Source organism: Columba livia, chromosome Z (genome assembly GCF_036013475.1).
Source record: "Columba livia isolate bColLiv1 breed racing homer chromosome Z, bColLiv1.pat.W.v2, whole genome shotgun sequence".
In the NCBI taxonomy this organism is placed as follows: domain Eukaryota; kingdom Metazoa; phylum Chordata; class Aves; order Columbiformes; family Columbidae; genus Columba; species Columba livia.
Window position 1 is genome coordinate 83745088 of NC_088642.1, and position 22436 is coordinate 83767523.

Consider the following 22436-nt stretch of genomic DNA (forward strand, 5'->3'; position numbering starts at 1 on the left):
ATGCCTATTTAAAGAAAGGGAGGAGAAAGCAGGTGTTTGTTCATCTGGTTCCAGCTGTGGAGGCAGCATTGTCCAGTGGCCCCAAGCTGGGGGCTGAATGGAAGAGGAAAAGGTCACACTTGGTGAAAAACACCCGGAGGTCTGTTGCCCTTCCCTTATGGTCCTGTCCCAGATCCAGGGGACCCCTCTAGGCAAGAAGCTGCTGCCTCCCCTGGGGCAGCTCTGCCTCCTGGTCTGCTCTAGGTTGAAATGTCTCATTTTCTGTTCTTTGCAGATTCACGTCCTCCTCATGGATGAGAAAGTTGCCACCAGCAGGCTTGCTGTAGGAGGATCTACTTACAGGTCTTCTGTGATGAGGGGTTCTTAGCTGCGCCCTTTTCCTAAAGGAATAAAGTCTTTTGCCACCATGCATTTAACAAACTCATTAGTGTATTAACAAGTGTACATTGCCTTGATGGCTTTCTTCTGGAGGACCCTCAATGTGTCAAGGCAACTCTTAATCTTCGGTTTTAGATGAGCATGGATCTCTCTACTGTAAAATGAAGCCATTGGCTGTTGATTCCTTGTGCCAGTTGGGCCTTGTAGGGTCCACAATGCGCTGACAGTCTGAGCCAGGTTTTGGTCTGGGGTCCCTAGGTGATTTATGTGTACAAAATCCAGGCCGGCCATAGGAATGTCATCATTAAATGAACTGGAGATTTGGTGCCAAGTGTTCTTTTAACTCTGGTCTGGACATACATATGTATGTGTGCATGTGTGTGTTGATGTATGTGGATATACATGCGTGTGTCTGTATCTCTATATGTGTACATGTATAGACACAAAACTTTTTAGAGTTGTGTTTCTAAGAGTGTTTCTAGGTACAGGCTTCTGCATTTTAAGATTATGGCCAGTTTGGGAAGTTTATAAGCACAGTCAGCCAAAAGGTGATAGTAAAGTTGGGCATTTCCTGTTCCAGTTCTTGTGGTTCGTTTGCTACACCCTGTGCCCATTTCCTAAAGGAGATAAGTGCAGATGCCTTATTGGATGGTCCTGTGAGCCTGACAGTGACATTTCACTTTCTAGGTAAGACTGGGTGGAAGTTCCTCTGAACTGGAAAGCAGAGAGTCGTTCCTGACGGTTGATCATATGCCAATCAGATAACAACTGCCCTTGAAAACGCCACGCTGTTATTTACACCCAGCGCAGGGGTTTATTAGGAACCATGCAGACGCTGATCTGGAATAAACACGTAACACAATGCGTGGCTCTGAGCAGGGTTTCGGCAGGTCCCCCGTGGAGGAGGTGGTGGTGGTGGGGGGTTTTAGGGTTTATTAGGAACAAGGGTTTATTAGGAACCATGTTGCAAGGGTTTATTAGGAACCACGCAGCTGCTGATCTGAAATGAACACATAACATGATGGTGGGTCTGAGCAGGGTGTTGGTTTGGCAGGTCCTGTGTGGAGGACGTGGTGGTGTCAAGGTTTTATTAGAGTTTAGTAGGAACAAGGGTTTATTAGGAACTACGGTGCAAGGGTTAGTTAGGAACCATGCAACTGCTGATCTGGAATAAACACATAACGTGATGGTGACTCTGAGCAGGGTCTTGGTTCGGCAGGTCCCGCGTGGAGGAGGTGATGGTGGCAAGGGTTTATTAGGAACTATGGTGCAAGGGTTTGTTAGGAACCATGCAGCTGCTGATCTGGAATAAACTCATAACGTGATGGTGGCTCCAAGCAGGGTTTCATTTTGGCAGGTCCCACGTGGAGGACGTGGTGATGGCCCGGGCTGGTGGGGAGGAAGGAGGAACCTGCAGCTCTCCCCTCCCGTTATCAGCGCAGCCCCAGCACATCCCTGCTCCTTATCAGCCCTGGCAGAGCTGTGTCCCGCGGCGCTGAGCCTCTGTACATCCTGCCCCCTACGCTATAGGGGCCAGCCCCTCTGCTGGAGTCTGCACGTAAAGCCGGGCACACCGGGCACGCCGTTAGATGTGAGCGGACAGAACAGCTGTGGCGGGCACGGCGAGGAGAGGCGATGCTGGACCTCGTCATCCTGAGCCTCCACTTCTTCCTCTGCTTCCTCATCTCCCTCGCGATCTGGCGCCGACGTGAGGTACAGGCGGCTGCCCTTGGGGCATGCACCCCTGAATGGGCTCCCCTCCCATCTCAGCACCTGCTAATGCCTTTCTCAGCCTTATTTTTATGAGAAATCAGATTTTTCCTTGTACTAGGACTTCAAAGGGAACAGGAGCACTCAGCTAATTGTAAGCAAATTTAGCAGGAAGGCAGGTTTTGTGATTAAACTGCTTACGTTGTCTGCTGGGAGAGGCTTTTAGACGTTTGAAATATGTAAGAGGAGGAAGGGAAATGCAGACACGTGCTGAAAAGCCCAGGTTGGATTGAGCTTCTCAATAAACAATTCTTTCCCCTCTTGGAGTTGACATTTTCAGTTTTTTATCGGCTTGCATCTGTTTGCATTTCTAGCCATAATATTATGTAAAGGGTATTTAGTTTCCATGTAAATCCTGCTGTTTACTGATAGCAAAACTAAATAGTAGAGTATTTTACCTGAAACGCCCTTGTATCTTTTTGTGTGCATGTTTTGCAGGGGTATGGTGGTTTAAGTGCAGAGTAAGGGAATAGTGATTTAGAATTTATCTCTCCTCAGCCCCAGGTATCAGGTTTGCAGCAGATGGTTTCCCTGGTCCCAGTTCTGTCAGTGAGCACGCTGACCAGACATTATCACCGAACTCACGTGCTTTTCTTCATGTGCACGTTGATAGTTTTCCACTCAAAGTTCTGCTCCTTTAGCCTCACGTGTGAAACGGGTTGGGGTTTTCTCTGGGACTGAAACATCCTTCCTACACATAGAAATCCAAACATCAACTGCTTTGCAAGTGGTTTCTTGATTATTTTGTTGTTGTTTTTTTAAGGATGTGGCTTTGCACGGCTCAAGTACAGGAACAGTTGAAACGGGGCCAGATGGCCTTATATTAATCGGCAAAGAAGATGACATAAAGAAGTCTGGAAGAGTAACAGCCAAGGTCGATGGCAGAGAAGTTGTTGTTTTCTACCATGAAGGGAAATTTCATGCTATGGACTCTCGCTGCTACCGTAAGATATTTGCATGTATGATCTCAGCATTGCAACAATTAAACAAAAAGTCCGCTGTGTAAATTAATACTGTGTTCTACCCTGTTTCAGATGAAGGAGGCGCTTTACGTCTGGGAGACATTGAGGTACGTAAGCAAAATAAAAATAACGTAGGGGCATAGAGACGTGTGGAATCTCTAACATGTTTATTTGAATATTTTAATCTGAACATAACGTTGAAAGAAACGGATGTATATGTAAAATAGCAGGCAGCCATAGAGCTAAATCACCAAACATGGGTTTTATTCCACAGATACTTCCAGGAGAAGAATCAGAAGATAATTACTTGCTTTGTTTTCTTCTTTGCAGGATATCGATGGCCAAGCATGTATTGTTTGTCCTTGGCATAAGTACGTAATTACTTTGGAAACAGGAGAAGGATTATATGAAGGAGTAGATCCTTTGGAGCCATCACCAACACCACAGTGGCGATCAAAAGGGGTCAAACAAAGGATCCACAAAGTCACGGTAGACAGTGGGAATGTTTATGTGAGCCCTCCAGATTTCTCTGTGAAATTCGACTCTGATTATTTCGCTGAAAAGTACAGAAAGAATGAATTAAATTTGGAAAAAATGTGCAACTCAAAACCAGCCAAGTAAGTTGTGGCCAGAAAGCTGAACGCTGGTGAATGCCCCAAAGAAGAAACATTGTCGTGAGATAAAAAACATGCCATGGCCATAAAGATTGTCTCCAGATTAAATTCTGGTGTTAACGTTGTGTTAAAACACTGAAACACGTAGGACTGGGTAAGATAAGAAGCTCTGCTTTGTCAGAAATGTGATTGATCTTGTGCCAATGAAATTTTTATTTGCACTTGCATGTCAAAAAGAATTATTTACAGCAGAGTGCTTCATAGTACTTGATATTTTAGAAATCTTATTTTGATAGTATTGTTTTAATTTTTCAGAGGGGATATAGTATATTACTACTTAAACATGTTACATAGTTTAAGTTAAATAGTCAGGTGTAAAGGTTATGTTTATATATACTCAACAGTTTATACTTATGATGCCTTTGGAATGACATGGAAATTTTTAATCTTTTAGATACCTGAGCAATCTCTGGATGTTTAATAAGTGTCACAAAGAAAAGTACAAAACTTGAGTGTATTTAATGAGCTTTTTTATGCCTCTTTGTCTATTACTACTGTGATTCCATAGAAGTATTCATTTTCCTAATCCCCAGTGAACTCCTTTTGGTAGTTCACCAAATAAATGTGACACGCATTTGTCATTTATGGCTTGTTCTTCCTGATTCTGTTGGACAAGAAAGAAGCTATTTGGTATAAAAACCTGATACATAATGTAGTGCCTCTTGTTTGTTTTTACTTATTTAAAATACATTTTTATACATTCATTTGCAAAAAAAAGTGTTTTTAGTTTAGAGCCAAAGGTTGGGGCGCATTTTTGGGTGATTTGTTGGCTGTATGCAAAATTTGGTGATAATCGGGTTCAGTTTGACGTTGCCTCATCTGAAAGTTTTGTGTGTGCGGTGGGTTGTTGTCCTTTTAACGCACATAAAGGATAAGTAGGTCTGTGTCAACACCATTATTCATATAAATGTATTTAGCAGCAGTGAGGCACAGGGAAGTACCAGAGGAAAACCCCTGTGCCTGTTTGATCGCAATGAAAAGAAGCAAAGCACACAATGAATTTATTTCAGCGCATTTAGGTGTAGAGGTCCGCCTCTCACCACGCCTGCTTACGTTGTTTTTGTGGTTGATAGGGAGAAGTGGCACCACCTGAGCTGACCTGTTTCAGTTTTGTGTTTTAGAAGAACCGCAGCACAGAAACACTTTTTTTCCCTCTCTTTTCCTTCTACTTCTTTCTCCTTCCCCTTCCACTTCCGCTTCTTTTCCTTCTTTCTACTTCCCCTTCCACTTCCCCTTGCCCTTCCCCTTCTTCTTCTCCTTCTTTCCCCTTCCCCTTCTCCTTCGTCTCCTTCTCTCCCCTTCCCCTTTCCCTTCTTTCCCCTTCCCCTTCCCCTTCCCCTTCCCCTTCCCCTTTTTTCCCCTTTCCCTTCCTCTTCCCCTTCCCCTTCCCCTTCCCCTTCCCCTTCCCCTTCCCCTTCCCCTTCCCCTTCCCCTTCCCCTTCCCCTTCCCCTTCCCCTTCCCCTTCTTTCCCCTTCCCCTCCTTCCCCTTCCTCTTCTCCTTCTTGCTCCTTCCCCTTCCCCTCCTCCTCCTCATCATTCCCCTTCCCCTTCCCCTTCCCCTTCCCCTTCCCCTTCCCCTTCCCCTTCCCCTTCCCCTTCCCCTTCCCCTTCCCCTTCCCCTTCCCCTTCTTTCCCCTTCCCCTTCCCTTTCCCCTACCCCTTCCCCTTCTTTCCCCTTCCCCTCCTTCCCCTTCCTCTTCTCCTTCTTGCTCCTTCCCCTTCCCCTCCTCCTCCTCATCATTCCCCTTCCCCTTCCCCTTCCCCTTCCCCTTCCCCTTCCCCTTCCCCTTCCCCTTCCCCTTCCCCTTCCCCTTCCCCTTCCCCTTCCCCTTCCCCTTCTTTCCCCTTCCCCTTCCCTTTCCCCTACCCCTTCCCCTTCTTTCCCCTTCCCCTCCTTCCCCTTCCTCTTCTCCTTCTTGCTCCTTCCCCTTCCCCTCCTCCTCCTCATCATTCCCCTTCCCCTTCCCCTTCCCCTTCCCCTTCCCCTTCCCCTTCCCCTTCCCCTTCCCCTTCCCCTTCTTTCCCCTTCCCCTTCCCTTTCCCCTACCCCTTCCCCTTCTTTCCCCTTCCCCTCCTTCCCCTTCCTCTTCTCCTTCTTGCTCCTTCCCCTTCCCCTCCTCCTCCTCTTCATTCCCCTTCCCCCTCCCCCTCCCCTTTCCTCTTCCGCTTCTCCTTCTTGAAAAACGCAGATCAAAGTATTGTCAGGTCTTCATATACAGCTGCATTGGCTCATGTGATTGCTTAGATAGCATTTTTATTGCTTTTTTTTTTTTTTTTGAAAGTACCGCATTAATAAAAGTTGGCTATTTAAATTAATAGAGATGCAGTTCAGGAAAGTAAGAATAATGAGCAATATGCAGTTTCCTGTATGACATTTAGTAGAATGTTAGTAACAGGAAGTTTTACTTGAAAGTTTGGTGATCATGTTACTGGAAGAGTGTTCGGGCTTTTGTGGAACTGAATTTTCTGGCTAAAATCCAGCAAAGTGTTTAATGATATGTTTACTGTTAATCATATGCAAACAGTGGGACTGAATGCCCAGGCTTAGCTAAGTCCCTTTTTTTCTCAGTATTTGTCAGACATAATAATTACTGCAAGGTTTTAAGGTGGTGTTGCTTTTAATTTAAATGCGTTCTTATTCTCAAGAAGATTGTCTTAATTTAATACCTAAAGTTCATCAGCCAGTTTGGTTTCCCCTCTGTTTTCTTGTTGATGATCATGGAACAGAAAAGTATGAACGCAGGTGTCTGCAAAAAGAAGAGGGAGAGTTGGCTGACTGTTGGATTGCTTTCTTTTTGCTTTCTTTTTGTTTTTTTTTTCTTCTTTTTTGATGCAAAGAACAAAACCTTCAGTTGCTACCTTTAAAATAATATATAGGTACTCCCTATTCTGTTTTATTTGTCTGAGCTTTGAAGTGCTAGAATATGCACCTGATTTGAAAATACTGTCACCATTTAGTGTCCCGGGGTTGGACATTTCTGAGTCTCTCGTCCTGCCAGCCCTTTTCTAGGTCTTTAGTTATACCAGCGTATCATGTAAAAATATGGAAAATGTGGGGTTTTCATGAAAGGGAGGAGCCAGGAGGTTGGTGGGGAAGGATGGAGAGGGAACATGGGGGGATTTTGGATGTGATGGGGAGTGGGGATGCAGACACCAGAGCTGGGTGATAAGAGGAGGTCTTGGTCCTCATGGGGGAAGGAAACTTTAGTGGGAAAAAACAGAAAGGCAGCAAAAGGCACTTTTGGGCGCAAGGAGACTGAAGGGCATGGAGAGTGGTCCAGGGAGCTGCTGGTGGGGTGGAGGATGGCTTGGTTTGTAATTAGAAACTAATGGTGAAAAAGGAGGGAGATGAGGAGTGGTGAAGCCAAGGCAGCAGGATTGGGATGGCATTTAAGGGACCACAAAGACAGCAGGAATGAGTAATTGTGGGCAAGAGACCAAAAAGTCACTGCCTGGATAATTAGAGCTTCCTGGAGAGATGTGTTAATGAGCAGGATGTTAAGGTCAACCCTCCAGATCATTCAGGAGGAGTGTTTTGTTGCTGATAGTTTTCGGGGTTTAGTTTAATTTGACAAATGAGAAAACACCATCTGTTTTACCATCATTAATCAGCCCGGCAACGAAGAGAGAAATATATTTTGTGCTTTGGCTTGACAATTTTTCAGGAAGACTCTGCGAGACGTTCAGGCTCTGTAAGACGCTTTCACAAGCAGCTTCAACAGAATAAATAAATCATGTTTTTCCTATCAGGAAGTCATCTTTTTGATAAAGACAGGTGAAAACTGTGACTGCAGCATGTTGAACTGCAGCTTGAGGCTTGACCTGATGTAGCTGCACTGTCAACCTCAATTAGACCATATCAGCTGTCAGGCTGGATGCTGTACGTTTTCTTTCTGCATGCAGTGCCTTGTTCTGCAATGTCGTGTTGTGGGTGCTCTACACAAAATAAAGGACAACTTCAATGTGAAAAGTGTTATAAAGTTGGAATTGTTGGGGTGAGTTAGAAGGGGGTGGTCAGTAGGTCAGAGAGGTTCTCCTGCCCCTCTGCTCTGCCCTGGGGAGACCACACCTGGAATATTGTGTCCAGCTGTGGCCCCTCAGTTCCAGCAGGACAGGGAACTGCTGCAGAGAGTCCAGCGCAGCCACCAAGATGCTGAAGGGAGTGGAGCATCTCCCGTGTGAGGAAAGGCTGAGGGAGCTGGGGCTCTGGAGCTGGACAAGAGGAGACTGAGGGGGGACTCATTCCTGGGGATCAATATGGAAAGGGGGAGTGTCAGGAGGATGGAGCCAGGCTCTTCTGGTGACAACCAGTGACAGGACAAGGGGCAATGGGTGCAAACTGGAACACAGGAGGTTCCACTGAAAGAGAAGAAGCAACTTGTTTGGGGTGAGGGTGGCGGAGCCAGGCCCAGGCTGCCCAGGGGATTGTGGAGTCTCCTTCTGTGCAGACATTCCAACCCGCCTAGACACCTTCCTGTGTAACCTCATCTGGGTGTTCCTGCTCCATGGGGGGATTGCACTGGATGAGCTTCCCAGGGCCCTTCAACCCCTCACATTCTGGGATTCTGGGATTCTGGGATTGAGAAGCATATGAACATACCCCATATGGAGTACATACAGTGGTGAGAGGGGTCTTTGCAGGACAGGACATCACACCAGGTGGGGAAAAATGTCTGGTCTGTAGGAAAACAATTTTACGACCAAGCTTTCACTGCCAAAGCCCTTTTGAATAGTGTTATATGGTTCCTAATTTCATCCATCTCTGCCAGCGGCTGAACCAATACCATGCTGAGGGTGTGGGGATGCAGGAGGAGCAGGGGGTGAAGCGTGGGGGCATGTGATGGGTTGGGTCAGGTCTTTGGACTCTTATCCAGCAAGCTGCTGCTTTTATTGAATTTGTTCATGCAAACCTGCTGATTTTGTTAAGTGCTATTTTTTACTTGAATAAAGAGTAAGCACAGTTCTCAACACCTGACACATATAAATTACTGAACTAGGCTAGAAGGGAAAATGCCAGTTCTGCTTGTAGGTACACAAACTGATAAATCAATGAAAAATATCTTGATTATCTCATTAATGACTCTTCTGTGAAATGAGGAGAGTGCCTTGATGAGCACTGGCTGTGATTCTGGACCAGTTGGGTTGTTTTGCTAGAAGAGATGTTTGAGAAGCGTGGTTTGTTGCTGCAAACTGTAGTGGTTAGAAACCCAAGGCTTATGAAGGGAAGGCTGCTCCAGAAATAATTATCCTTTTTGAAGATTACGGTAAAATGTAAGCTATCTTATTAATATATATGTATATATATGTATATATATATATTTAACTCTTCAGATTACAATGAACAAAGGAAATTATTTCGTCTGTGGCTTTCCATGTGCTCTTGGTGCTTTGCTGAGGCTGTGGTTAACTTGGGACAACACAGGGATTACAGATAAAGGTAATATCTTTTTATTAAGCCAGGCAATGTAGCTAGAATAATTGCTAAAGCTTTTAGGCACACTGAAGTGGGGCTGTAGCACCTTAGAGAATTTCTGATTTATTCATATTTGTGGATGAGTTGTTTAATAGGAAATATTACCTCTGCTTGCAAATCTCCTGCCTTGATTCCAGTTAACATCCAAGACACACAGATGTATCCTCATTCAAGTAAAAAGTATAATATTTTTTACCTTAAAAAATGTCATGCTCATTTGGCACGGATTGCTCCAAGGAAGATTGCAACCTCTGTAGATGCAGTTTGGCCCAGGAAGGCACAGAAGAGCGGTGCGGTGGTGGCCACCCTCATATGGGTTCTATGGACATGAGGTGTTGGACTGACTCAGCACCTGAGAAACCAGCAACACCATCTGAATCTGAAAAGCAATAGGTGAGGATGAACATCAGCTCCCAGGAGGCCGTGTCACCTTGCAGTGCTCACGGTGTTTTTCATGAGACTCAGCACTGAAAGAAAACCCGAAGCTTAATGTCAGCTTGGAGATGCAGGTGTTCATGTGAATTTTCATTATCAGTTTGGCTACTCAAGCCTATGCAAAGCAGAAAGGAGTCTTGATTTTAAGTAAGTTAATGTGCAAGGCCAAGTGCCAGGTCCTGCCCTGGTGGGACAACCCCCGGTACCAGTCCCGGCTGGGGTGCAGGATGGAGAGCAGCCCCAGGAGAAGGACTTGGGGGCACCGGGCTGAGAGATCGGCCATGAGCCGCCATGTGCGCTCGCAGCCCAGAAGCCAATGGTGCCCTGGGCTGCATCCCCAGCCCCGTGGGCAGCAGGTTTGGGGGATCCTGCCCCTCTGCTCCGCTCTGCTGAGACCCCCCTGCAGTGCTGGTCCAGCTCTGGGTCCTCAGCACAGGACACACATGGAGCTGCTGGAGAGGGGCCAGAGGAGCCCCAGGAATGACCCGAGGCTGGAACAGTTCTGCTGGGGACAGGTGAGAGAGCTGGTGTGTTCACTGGAGAAGAGAAGCTCTGGGACACCTTAGTGCACCTTTCAGTGCTTAAAAGGGGCCATGAGAAAGATGGGACAGACTTTTGAGCAGGGCCTGTTGTGACAGGACAAGGGCTGATGGTTTAACTAAAGGAGGGAGATTCAGGCCAGACATGAGGAAGAAATTGTTGTCCTGAGGGTGGTGAGAGCCTGTGCCAGGTACCCAGAGAGGTGGTGGATGAACCATCCCTGAGACATCCCAGGCCAGGCTGAGGGTTGGACTAGATGGTCTGTAAATGTCCATTCCAACCCAAACCATTCTGTGATTCTATGATTTTATGAAATGTTGTACTGCTGGTTGTTTTTTCCATTGCTTTTTTAATAACCGATGACTAGTTATAGACAAAACATACTGGCATTTAAAAATATGTGCTATTATCCTTCTGTGCCGATCTCTTATCCCAATGGGTTTTGCTTTCATAATTTGGATGGTGCAAGCTTTAGTCGTAATTATCTGTTCATTTCCATGCACATTTTTTACAAAATTTTTCCTTTGCTATGCAGAATGGAAGAATCCCTTCTGAAAACCTTCATAGCAATAAAATACAGTAGGTCAATAACATTGCCTCATGTCGCCTGCATATTCAAATATTGTCAGTCAGTTCCTTGGTGAATGATGTTTTCTGTACTTCATGGCTGTGAATCTGAAGCAGAAATTAATGGATTAAATGTTCCCTAGTTTTGGTATAGATGAGTATTCCTGTAGGGGAAAAAGAAAAGAGAGGAAAAAAAAAGGGAGACTTTAAGTACTGAAAATGAAACAAAAATAATACAAAGCATGTTTATGGCATTTACCCAAACATTCTCCCCATATCTCCCCATTGCAAAATAAAAACAAGAAGAAATCCAAAACTTCCTTTGTAGTAATAAAATAAACCTTATTTCTTGCCCTTTTAAGTTCAAAAGAGACAAAACCAGAGCTGTTCTTAATCCCCTTCCTGAGATTTCAGATAAGCAAGGCGGCTCGTGGTTGCTGCCCCTTGCAAAGGGCAGCACTGCTGTTCTTCAGCGGTGATGAGTAGCTTTTCCATTACCTAAGCAATTACGTGCTCAACCACTTCTGACATGAACAAGGCTGCTTGCCAGAAAACTCTGGAACCCTCCCCGTGCCTGGTTCTGCAGAGCTGCCCCCTCAGCGGTGGTGGGGACCCAAGGGATGGTTTATTTCTGTGCAAGAATATCACGGAATCCCAGAGTGTCAGGGGTTGAAGGACCCTGGCAAGCTCATCCAGTGCAATCCCCCCATGGAGCAGGAACACCCAGATGAGGTTACACAGGAAGGTGTCCAGGCGGGTTGGAATGTCTGCACAGAAGGAGACTCCACAACCCCCTGGGCAGCCTGGGCCAGGCTCTGCCACCCTCACCAGGAACAAGTTTCTTCTCATCTTTCAGTGGAACCTCCTGTGTTCCAGTTTGCACCCATTGCCCCTTGTCCTGTCACTGGTTGTCACCAGAAGAGCCTGGCTCCATCCTCCTGACACTCCCCCTTTCCATATTGATCCCCAGGAATGAGTCCCCCCTCAGTCTCCTCTTGTCCAGCTCCAGAGCCCCAGCTCCCTCAGCCTTTCCTCACACGGGAGATGCTCCACTCCCTCCAGCATCTTGGTGGCTGCGCTGGACTCTCTCCAGCAGTTCCCTGTCCTGCTGGAACTGAGGGGCCACAACTGGACACAATATTCCAGGTGTGGTCTCCCCAGGGCAGAGCGGAGGGGCAGGAGAACCTCTCTGACCTACTGACCACCCCCTTCTAACCCACCCCAGGTACCATTGGCTTCCTGGCCACAAGGGCCCAGTGCTGGCTCATGGTCACCCTGCTGTCCCCAGGACCCCCAGATCCCTTTCCCTATACTGCTCTCCAATAGCTCATTTCTTGACTGACCTCACTGGATGCCAATTAAATCTGTACATCCCTGAGAAACGGTGGTTCCTGCTGCAGCTGTGATGGTTTGGGTGGCTGCTGACAAAAGCTGGAAGTGCAGGTGCATGGTCTGTGCCCATTCCTGGGTGCTGTGCTCCTGATGTTTGTGAAATTCTGTGGAGCAGCTGGGAATTGGTGACCAGGTCGGTTACAGAGGGACATTACGTCCTGGTGGCCCCTCCAAATCCTTCAGAAAGGTGGGAACAGTGACAGTGAGAATATCAGATTATTTGGCCAGAGTCGTGGCAAGTGGAATGAAAAGTGCTGCTTCACCTCGCGACCCTTGACAAACTCCTGGTGTCTGACATGAAGCAAGCTTCTGCAATGTAATCTCTGTACCTCAGGAACAACATATACATGAACATGGAATATAAACATAAAATTGGATCCTGGGGGCAGTTTTGGGCCCCTCACACCAAGAAAGGCCTTGAGGTGCTGGAGCGAGTGCAGAGGAGGGAACGGAGCTGGTGAGGGGCTGGAGCACAAGTGTGATGGAGCGGCTGAGGGACCTGGGGGTTCAGCTGGAGAACAGGAGCTGAGGGGAGACCTTCTGATCTCTGAACTGCCTGAAAGGAGCTTGGAGCCAGGGGGGTCGGGCTCTGCTCCCCAGGAACAAGCGCCAGGAGCAGAGGAAACGGCCTCAAGTTGTGCCAGGGGAGGTTGAGGTTGGATCTGGGAACAATTTCTTCCCCAAAGGGCTGTGGGGCATTGAACAGGCTGCCCAGGGCAGTGCTGGAGTCACCATCCCTGGAGGGCTGGACAGACGGACATGAGGTTCTCAGGACATGGGGCAGGGACAGGGGTGGGGGAGCGGGTGAACTCGATGATCTTGATCTCACCCAACCAAAATGATCCTGTGATTCTGCAATTAGTAAAGAGTGAATACCTCTAACAAAACCACTGTCAAGGTCTTTCACGTGTCACCCATCTCCAAGTTTTCTCACAGCCAGGGAGGTGGAACAATGGACGGCAACGTGTCTGGCTGCCAGCAAACTTCAGGTTGTTATCGCCAAGGGAAGGAACTAAGTTTCCAAAACAAGCAGCCCTCAACCTTTGCAGGATCTTTTTTAACCCAGCAGCACTTGGCAGCCCCACGTTTGAGAACTGTCTGCAGCCGTGTCCTGTCCCATGGCACATGGGATGCACATGGTGCTCGCTGTGCTGAGATGGGATCTTGGCACAACACAGCGCGGACCTGGGAACGGTGCCCAGTCATAGGTTTCTTTTAATTTGGATTGAGAGGAGCTAAGGTGCACAGTCATGCATATATAAGCATATTGTACACACTTTGTAAATAAAGCTCTAGCTGCTAGGCTATATCACACGACAAATGGCAAATGAGGTGGCTGTGAGGTCACTTCAGATGTTCATCCTTTCAAGAGTTTGGGAATCCAGGTTTGGTACATAAGTACCACTGCTGACAAGCACAGCTTTTTAATCAGGGCATGACTTAGCAATACTCTTTGAAGAGGCGCCTTCATTTGTCTGTGAGGCACGGCCCGAGCTGTGTTGGCATCCTGTGTCATAACATGCACCTCGTCCTCTGCTGGCGTGGTGGAGGGTTCGTGTCTCACACCACCTTTTTCCAGATGTGAAACCACCACAGCCTTGAAGTTACGAGCAAAACTTCTGGGGCAACAAAAGGATCAGGAGATTTTTACAGAAAGCCCATATACCAATATTTGGGAATCCCACACTGCTCCCTAGTTAATGCTCACTGATGCAAAGGCAGGCATGGCAAAATTCATTAGCTGAAAAAAGACAAAGGCAGAAATACTGTTTTGAAGGATTAAAGATCTAATGTCCAGTAGTTTGCTTCTTTTGTGTTAGATATTCTCTGACTGATGAGCTTTGTTTCACCTTAACTGGTGTGTGCATGTCTCAACCTGCACCACAGTAATGTCCAAGTTTTTGGGGAAAAACCACAGTTTTCTAGCAAGATGAAAGGATAATGATCCCCACTATTCCTGACAAATGAGGCAAAAATTAACATAAATGGTGCTTGTTAACTTTGGGTCCAGTCCCATATCTGCGCCATGATGCTGAAAACCTGGTTTTGTCTTTATTTTTCCTGAGTACAAAATAACATACAGCACTTCCATATGAATCGACAGCTTGCTTCAGTGGTGGTTTCAGGTAAGGACCCTGCACTTCAATGAATCATAGCATGAAGTGTCAAGAAAATGAGAAATGCAATTAGTCATTGCCCATTAAAATTTGTTTCAAGTGACTTGCCTAAATTTATTTAAGAATTGTGGCAAGGAAAACATTCTTTACAAGTAACTACAAGTTTTCCACACCTGGAATGAACTCATTCACTCAAGCTGCGGGTGGCAGTGTACTGCAAAGGTTTGAGACGAGGATGTTTTAATGCTGTCATGGTCACCCTTGCTATCCCAGCCCTGTGCTATCACCTTGGTAATGGATTTGAGAACCCATCTCCTTGTTTCCTTGTAGTCTGGGATTGATACAGGGAATTGACAATTAACTAATTAACACTTAAAAAACTAACACTTGACACTTACAGAACTAACCCTACTCCACATCACTAAAGACACTTAGAGAGTTAACCCTTTAACCCACATCACTATTGCCTAGCCTTGTTTAGCTCTGTGTAACTTATTGTATGAAAAACAGGACTTCACTGACGCCTTGCAAGGATAATAGACCTTGGTGCATCCTTGATGCATCCTTGGGTGAACTAGATTACAGAAACTTGGGCACAGGACAGGAGATACGCCAGTTTAGCCAACTCAGCAGTCTGAGACCCAACCAACTCATCACACTGGACCAAAGGTGCTGTGTACAGAGCAGAGGACCCGGGGTCACAATCACTGCGCAGCTGCAACCAGGAGGAGCCAGAGGTGGAGACTATGGAAATGGTCTCCTGAACTCATTGTAATAAGAACCGCCTTCTTGGGGATAGGTTATGAGTATGTATAGGCGTTCCTAAAATTTTCATGAATATGTAACACTTTACTGCATTTAACCAAGTTCGCAGCTACTGTAATTTTACACATGCATTAGGTGAAATGATTCCCTGTGTGTCTGGCGTCATAAATAAATGCATACCTTCCTTATAACTTCAAGGGTTGTAAGGTCATTCCGCACCACAGGATGTGATGAGAGACTTAAAAAGTTAGAGAAAAGAGGAGAAAGTAGAAGGTGCACGTTCATGGAGACACGGGCTGCACTAAGTGATGACAACAAGAACAACAGACAAATGTGCTTTAGTTGACGCTGGTAGAGCGTTGTACAAAGAGACCCTAAAAGGGCGATCCATACAGAAACCGAGGCCATTTCTCAGCTATTTCAGGAGTCTCAAAGGGTTAAAAAATAAGTCCAGATTTTGCAGGTTAGTGGTGAGAAATTATTTCCTTGATAGCAGAAATTGTGATGTTACCACCAGAGTAATACGGCAACTGAAACGAGACAGAAGACACAGAATCAACTAAGAATGAGAGGGTTTCTTCATTAGCCTTCAAAGTCTGCTTGATATCAGGTTAGAGATCGATATAAATGAGAAGTTTTTGGCTTTAAATCCCTAACTTGTGCTAGTCACAGGTAAAATATTGCACTATCAATTTTCTTTCAAATTTTCTTTATTACCTTCTTTAAAAAGTTGTTTTTTACCACTGCTGAGCTATTCCTGTCTTCAGCAGCCAAGCATTAAACTGCAAATTTAGGCCAACAAACTGCCTCATATATAAAATAATAAATTAAGCAAGCCATGATTTCAGATGCATGCAGAACACCATTGGCAGAATCCAAAACATCAAAACCATAAAAAGTTCATTTATCTCACAAGAAAATGTCTTTATGATGCACTTATTAGTTAATCCTTGTTTAGAAATTTTGTAGCTTCTGAGGAAACTTTTATACTGTGATGTATCTAATGGATCGATGTTTAACATATATGCCCCATACCATGGCACAGGGGTTGGAAGAAGGTGGCTAAGATTTTTAAGAGCCCACTTACTCCATTTGAGGTTTCTGTAGTATATATCTGGCTTGAACAAATTATTTTTTAGAGGATTTAGGCATTTTATTGATAATATTGTCAGATTCATTGCTCTTACTGACCAGTCGTTGAAGGTTTCTCTTAGGCAGGAATTAAACCCATAGAAGGACTGGATTTTGAAATGACAGGTTCACTGGAAGAGAAGAACGTATTAAACCATAGGAGTACCAAAATAAGATCAAAACTCCGTTAATTATATCCTATTTAGCAATATGTAGAAATGTGTCACATAATATATTTCTATATACTACCTCATTACTTTGCTGACAGCTCAGTTTTAAATTGGTACAAATGTTTATACTGATAGACAATGGTAAATACTCCTGAAGACCGCAGCTTCTCAAATAAGTCCCATTTATATTTTTACTCTTAAATTTCCGTGTTTTCATGTAGTGAATAGGAAATAAAAAGTAAATTGAGCCATTGATTCCACTCCTGGAATTAAAGCATGAGCTATTTCTGTTTTAGTCATGATGTTGTATATTATTTAGTTTCAAACTCACTTGAAAAGACTTGCACTAACAAGCACAAACTTCATAAATCATTGCACATGAACTTTATTGAAATGGGCTCAAAGGGGAAAATTAAGTGTAAAACCAGAATGTTCTGTCCCACCAGACCACATTTTTGTCAAAAGTAAACCAAAGAAGACAATAAAACTGTCTTGTAGGGATATCATTGAATAAACCGCTATTGTAAAATACACGGGAGAGTCTATAAACCTAGAAGCTTATAGAAAAACACTATTATTACTAAAGAGAAAACAAAATTGATTTTATTATTTATAGCTAGTTTTCCACTTAATTTTACCCTCTTTCCAAGTGTTTTGCCTTGTTTGGTCTTTTTTGAACATCATGCCCCTAATTTCCCATTTTTGTGAGGTGAAAAAGCATTGTTAGGTAACCCTGGCAAGATCTCTGGAGATACGGATCTGCATGCAAGACTATAGCTTGAGTTGCTGCCAAATACATAACTGAAAATCACAAAGTAATTTAAGGCTCCCCGCTGTAGAAATCTGAAGATTACTGATGATTTAAATATAAAGAACGAAACCAAAAGCACAAACAACCAAGAACTGACGAATCTTTCCTTGCAGAAAAAAGCTTGATTTATTTTTTGTAAATGTCTTCAGAGAAGAAAAAAAACTGTCAAATGTGTGCCTGAAAAATTACCTTTCAGTAGCATTTGCTGTTTGTACTTACATTATGAGAATGTCAGAACATCTTAATTATTTGTAGGCTTCTGCAGTGCCTCTGAAGTGAAAATAAGGCAAAAAAATAGGGCCTTTGCCACAACAAAATTGACGTTGTTTGTCATATGCTGCCTCTGTCTTCAGTTTTAAACTGGGAGGTGAGATGTCACCATTAGCAGGCTATGAACATGCGTTTTGAAAACAGTACCAATTCTTTTATTTCTTATGATTCATTGCAGAAGAAAAATAACATTAATAAAGGAGAAAAAAAAAGGTTTATGAAATTCAAACAGAATTGCATATATATAAGTGAAGCGTGGCATTTTATTGTGAGGTTAACTGAAGGAAGAAGTTCATAGTGGTAGTCAATGGTGCAGAGTCTAGTTGGAGGCCAGTATCTAGTGCAGTGCCTCAGGGGTCAGTGCTGGGGCCAGTATTATCCAATGTATTCATTAACGATTTGGACAAGGGAATAAAATGACTATCAGCAAGTTTGCTGATGACACCAAGCTGGGAGGAGTGGTGACACTGGAAGCTGTGCTGCCATCAGAGACCTGGACAGGCTGGAGAGCTGGGCGGGGAATAACCTGATGAAATTTGACAAGGGAAAGTGTAGAGTCCTGCATCTGGGCAGGAACAACCCCAGGTTCCAGTATAGGTTGGGACATTACATATTAGAGAGCAGTGTAGGGGAAAGGGAGCTGGGGGTCCTGGGGACAGCAGGGTGACCATGAGCCAGCACTGGGCCCTTGTGGCCAGGAAGCCAATGGTACCTGGGGTGGGTTAGAAGGGGGTGGTCAGTAGGTCAGAGAGGTTCTCCTGCCCCTCTGCTCTGCCCTGGGGAGACCACACCTGGAATCTTGTGTCCAGCTGTGGCCCCTCAGTTCCAGCAGGACAGGGAACTGCTGGAGAGAGTCCAGCGCAGCCACCAAGATGCTGAAGGGAGTGGAGCATCTCCCGTGTGAGGAAAGGCTGAGGGAGCTGGGGCTCTGGAGCTGGACAAGAGGAGACTGAGGGGGGACTCATTGCTGGGGATCAAGATGGAAAGGGGGAGTGTCAGGAGGATGGAGCCAGGCTCTTCTGGTGACAACCAGTGACAGGACAAGGGGCAATGGGTGCAAACTGGAACACCGGAGGTTCCACTTAAATTTGAGAAGCAACTTGTTTGGGGTGAGGGTGGCAGAGCCTGGCCCAGGCTGCCCAGGGGGTTGTGGAGTCTCCTTCTGTGCAGACATTCCAACCCGCCTGGACACCTTCCTGTGTAACCTCATCTGGGTGTTCCTGCTCCACGGGGGGATTGCACTGGATGAGCTTGCCAGGGCCCTTCCAACCCCTCACATTCTGGGATTCTGTGATACTGTGATAACATGTATTCTGCCGTCAGAAAAGCACCACACCCGCCATGGAAAAGAAAATACGAGAAGTAAAAGAGGAAGTTTAGACAAGTTACTGATTTCAGTGTTTGCTACACCTTTGTACACATTAAGTGCAAAACAAACCAGATAAGTAACTCGTATGTGTGTTCTTTCCATCCAGCTCAACCAGCTCTTTGAAACTGTTTGTCAGCCCCTTTTTCAAACTTTGGCAATTATTGTAGTTTTTCTGCAGTATCAAGAATAGCACGTTGTTATGATACAGGAAAATTCCTCTTCTTGCTCTTTTCTTTTTTGCACTATGAAAAATTTAGGCCCCCAATGCTAATCTGCTTTGATTTTTTCAGACCTGACCATCTCTCTGGCCTTTTTGCCTCATTTTTATTGCAACTACAGTACTATTAATAAAGCAATAGAAACTAAAGCTAGTTACCACAAAATATCTAGTTCTAATCAGTCAGTTTGTATCTGTGCCAACTCTAGACCAATAACAAACACAAGGTGGTCTGTGGTTATGTTTTATTTACGCCAACTTAGAGAAAATAAAGCATAAAAGAAAAATACTGATTTACGGATTTACATTTTTGGTTTGGAGAGCTGGCATTCACAAATGTCAGCTTTTTATTGAAAGCTTTTTATGTGGAAACTTACCAAATTTGTCCTTCAGATGAGCACTTCAAATTCAAAGCAAAAACACAAAAACCCACAAACCAAACCAAAACCCACCCAAAAAAAAAAAAAAAAAAGCCCAAAACAAATCAAACAAAACCCAATGCAAAACTCTCTTATAAACCCCACGACACCACCATCACCACCAATTCCAAGAAAATGTTGTGGAAACGAAAATGACACAGTGCTGTGAATTTCTACCTCCCTCGTGGGCAGAGGGAGCCTGGTTTCCCTGGTTTCCCAGGGACCCTGGTTTTTCAGGCTGGTTTCCAGAGAAAGAAACACTTAAAGCCATGTCTATCGCACCACCCGTCTGCCAGCTCTTAGTAGTGAACTTTACCTATAGCGGACAGATGGTGGAAAAGCCTTGAACATAGTAAATTCCTATTAGTATTGTAAAAATAGGCTGCTCAGTAGCAAGACCTCAATTAATGCTCCTACAGAGACAACAGCCACAACAGGAGCACTTCTGTGACTACACATTATATACCAGTGCTTGAGGCAGCGAAATAGTCATTCACTGGCTTCTGCTCTTAAAAATAATCCGTTTATAAAGACACTTCAATTTGTGTCCTTGTATCATGTCCCATTTCTCACATCACGTGTAGTTTATCATCCAGCAAAGGCTCCAGAGCAGCTAATACCCCTGAGGTGTTGAGCAGCTGTTCTGGAACAAGCGACCTGGGAATGCAGGAGAATGTCAGAGGCTATGAGGTGAAAATTAAGTGGTTTTTATTTATTACAGTGAAAGCAATAACATTCGGTTTTCATACACGGGCCGTTCTCTCTTCTGCTGCCCTGATACACGCTCCTGTGGTTAGAGGTACAAAGACAGCAGAGGAGGCTGAGAACTAGTGAGAAGTAGAAGGAGTATTAAATAGCCATAAAATTGTAACAGAAGGGAAAATAAGAAAGCAGAAATAAGATAAATAAATGAACTACTAAGCAGACAATTTAGAATCTAGCTCTAAACTTAATCTTTGGACTTTTTGAAATAAAACCAGCATTTTAAACATGAAATGGCCATCCAGTGACATCTGTGGCGATGTTTAACATCTGTATGAGGAAAGCTGAGTAACTATGTGCTGTCTTCTAATTCTGGAGAGGTGCAGTTGTATGAAAAGAGTTAGAAGGTAACTTTAAACAGTAAACTTACTTCTGGTTAAATTTAATTTATAACGTATTAAGAACTTACAACGTTGACAGCTGAACAGTTAGTGCTGTTAGGCATATATACAGGGTGGATATTTGTATATCTAGGTATAAACTTTGTTCTTTAATTTTTCTCTTCTTAAAGTGCGTATTAACTCGATGTTGATCTGACATTATTGGACTATTCTGCTTTACCTGATGCAGCGAATCCTATCTGCACCCCTGTAGTGCATTTTTAATAACAAACTGTATACATTACTGAACAAACCTGTGGGTGGACAAAGGGCAGAACTTCTGCAGGAGCACATTAAGTAATTTTGAGGGTTTCCTCGCTGTAGAACTCACATGCTGGGTCACTGGGTCTTAAGCGGTTATCCAGGTGATCATAAAATGGATTAAAACAGTGCAATTAGCAGCACTCGTTAAACAATGACATGGGAATTGTATGGCGCAGCTGCGCATCTACATCTGGGGATTCTTCCATCGTGAAGGGGTTGTCTTCTTCTGCAGCACATCACGTTGTTTCAGCCTTGCATCCTGTCCTGGGTTGACCCGAGCTGGCAATACAACCGCGATAGCCGCTCGATCACCTGCTCCCCTGCTCCCCGCCTCAGCCAGGGAGAGAATCAAAAGGGAAGGGAGAAACTTGGATTGAGACAAACACACTTCAGTAAAATAACAAAATACTGATACACTGCTAGTAAATATAGATACATAAAAAATAGAAATAAAAGATACTCAAAGCAGTTCCTCATGAACTCTGTCCACATTGAGCAGTCAGGCCCAGCAAGCCACACCTGGTCAGAACAGACAATCCCAGAGAGAGAAAAGAGAGGAAAAAGACAGAAAAGTGCAGAGGCCTCTGCAAAATGGCAAGAAAAATGAACTAAATGTCCCACACTGCACTCCCCTGGCTCCGGCAAAAAGAGCGAAGAGAAGGAGAGAGGTAGCGCTGGATCCCAGCTTCTAACTCTCCTTAAATAATTAGCATGAGACTAATGAGCTGGAACACTCCCATTGATCGGTCTGGGTGTCAGTCCAGCTCTGTCTGTCCATCCCCGCTGCCCCACACCTGTGGGCAGAGATCAGAGTGCCCTTGGCTCTCAGACCAGAGCAATTCAAAACATTAACTCTGCGCTGGGCTGTTATCTCTTGTTCTCAAACTAAGTCCTAATAATAAGCATAGTAGCTACGGAAAATAAAGGTTTCTAACTGCACGAAGAAAATGAACCCATTCTCAGTCAAACCAGCACACATCTCTGCAGCAGGTTGGACCACGCAGGCAGGAGATGAGTCCCATTGCCATAATTCGGGAGCTTGCTCCCTCTCTGCCAAAGGCAGCAGGCTTGGAGGACAGACCTTCCACCGGGCGCCTGCAGCAGCAGAGGAGGATTCTGGTAGTCCACAGCTCAGCCTCGTGTGTTAGCAGCTTTACACTGCTCAGTAGTTGCTTTCACAGCTCTGTTGCACTACAAACTGGATCTGGTTTAAATTTAAAAAATGTCATTTTTCTTTCTCCTTCTCGTCCCATCAGATCATACTCCATGCCCTGCATACTTTGACTCAACATTGGTCTGATATTACATTACTTGATACAGTAATACTAGAAAAAATAGTTAAAGTAGGTGTTAACAAGTGGCCAGGAGTAGATAACATTTATGAGAGTGTTCCTCAGCAAATCAGGTAAGAAACCACAGAACTGGGTCTGGGGTCTGTGTATTGTTGGAGGTGCCATCAGAGGCTGCCATTGCATTCAAAAACTGCTTCATCAGGATCTGGGGAGTGCTGAAGCAATGGGCCCATTCACAATTGCTGGTGAGGTGACACAGTCTGCGGTGGAGAATGAG

The 22436-nt window shown here is 44.8% G+C and overlaps 1 protein-coding gene across 1 annotated transcript; it reads left to right on the top strand.

Moving 5' to 3' along the window:
- The first annotated feature begins 1290 nt into the window (after positions 1-1290).
- On the top strand, positions 1291-4435 carry RFESD (Rieske Fe-S domain containing). Its single transcript, XM_065046554.1, has 5 exons — positions 1291-1402; positions 1736-2091; positions 2912-3092; positions 3183-3217; positions 3441-4435. The coding sequence occupies exons 2-5, from the start codon at positions 2014-2016 to the stop codon at positions 3729-3731; spliced, it is 585 nt and encodes a 194-aa protein (XP_064902626.1). The 5' UTR covers positions 1291-1402; positions 1736-2013; the 3' UTR covers positions 3732-4435.
- The last annotated feature ends 18001 nt before the right edge of the window (positions 4436-22436 follow it).

Bases quoted from the DNA above. Each gene is read 5' to 3' on its own strand.
- RFESD (XM_065046554.1), top strand. From the start codon at position 2,014: ATGCTGGACCTCGTCATCCTGAGCCTCCACTTCTTCCTCTGCTTCCTC. The intron at 2,092-2,911 runs GTACAGGCGGCT...TGTTTTTTTAAG, and splicing joins CGATCTGGCGCCGACGTGAG to GATGTGGCTTTGCACGGCTC. The intron at 3,093-3,182 runs GTAAGATATTTG...ACCCTGTTTCAG, and splicing joins TATGGACTCTCGCTGCTACC to ATGAAGGAGGCGCTTTACGT.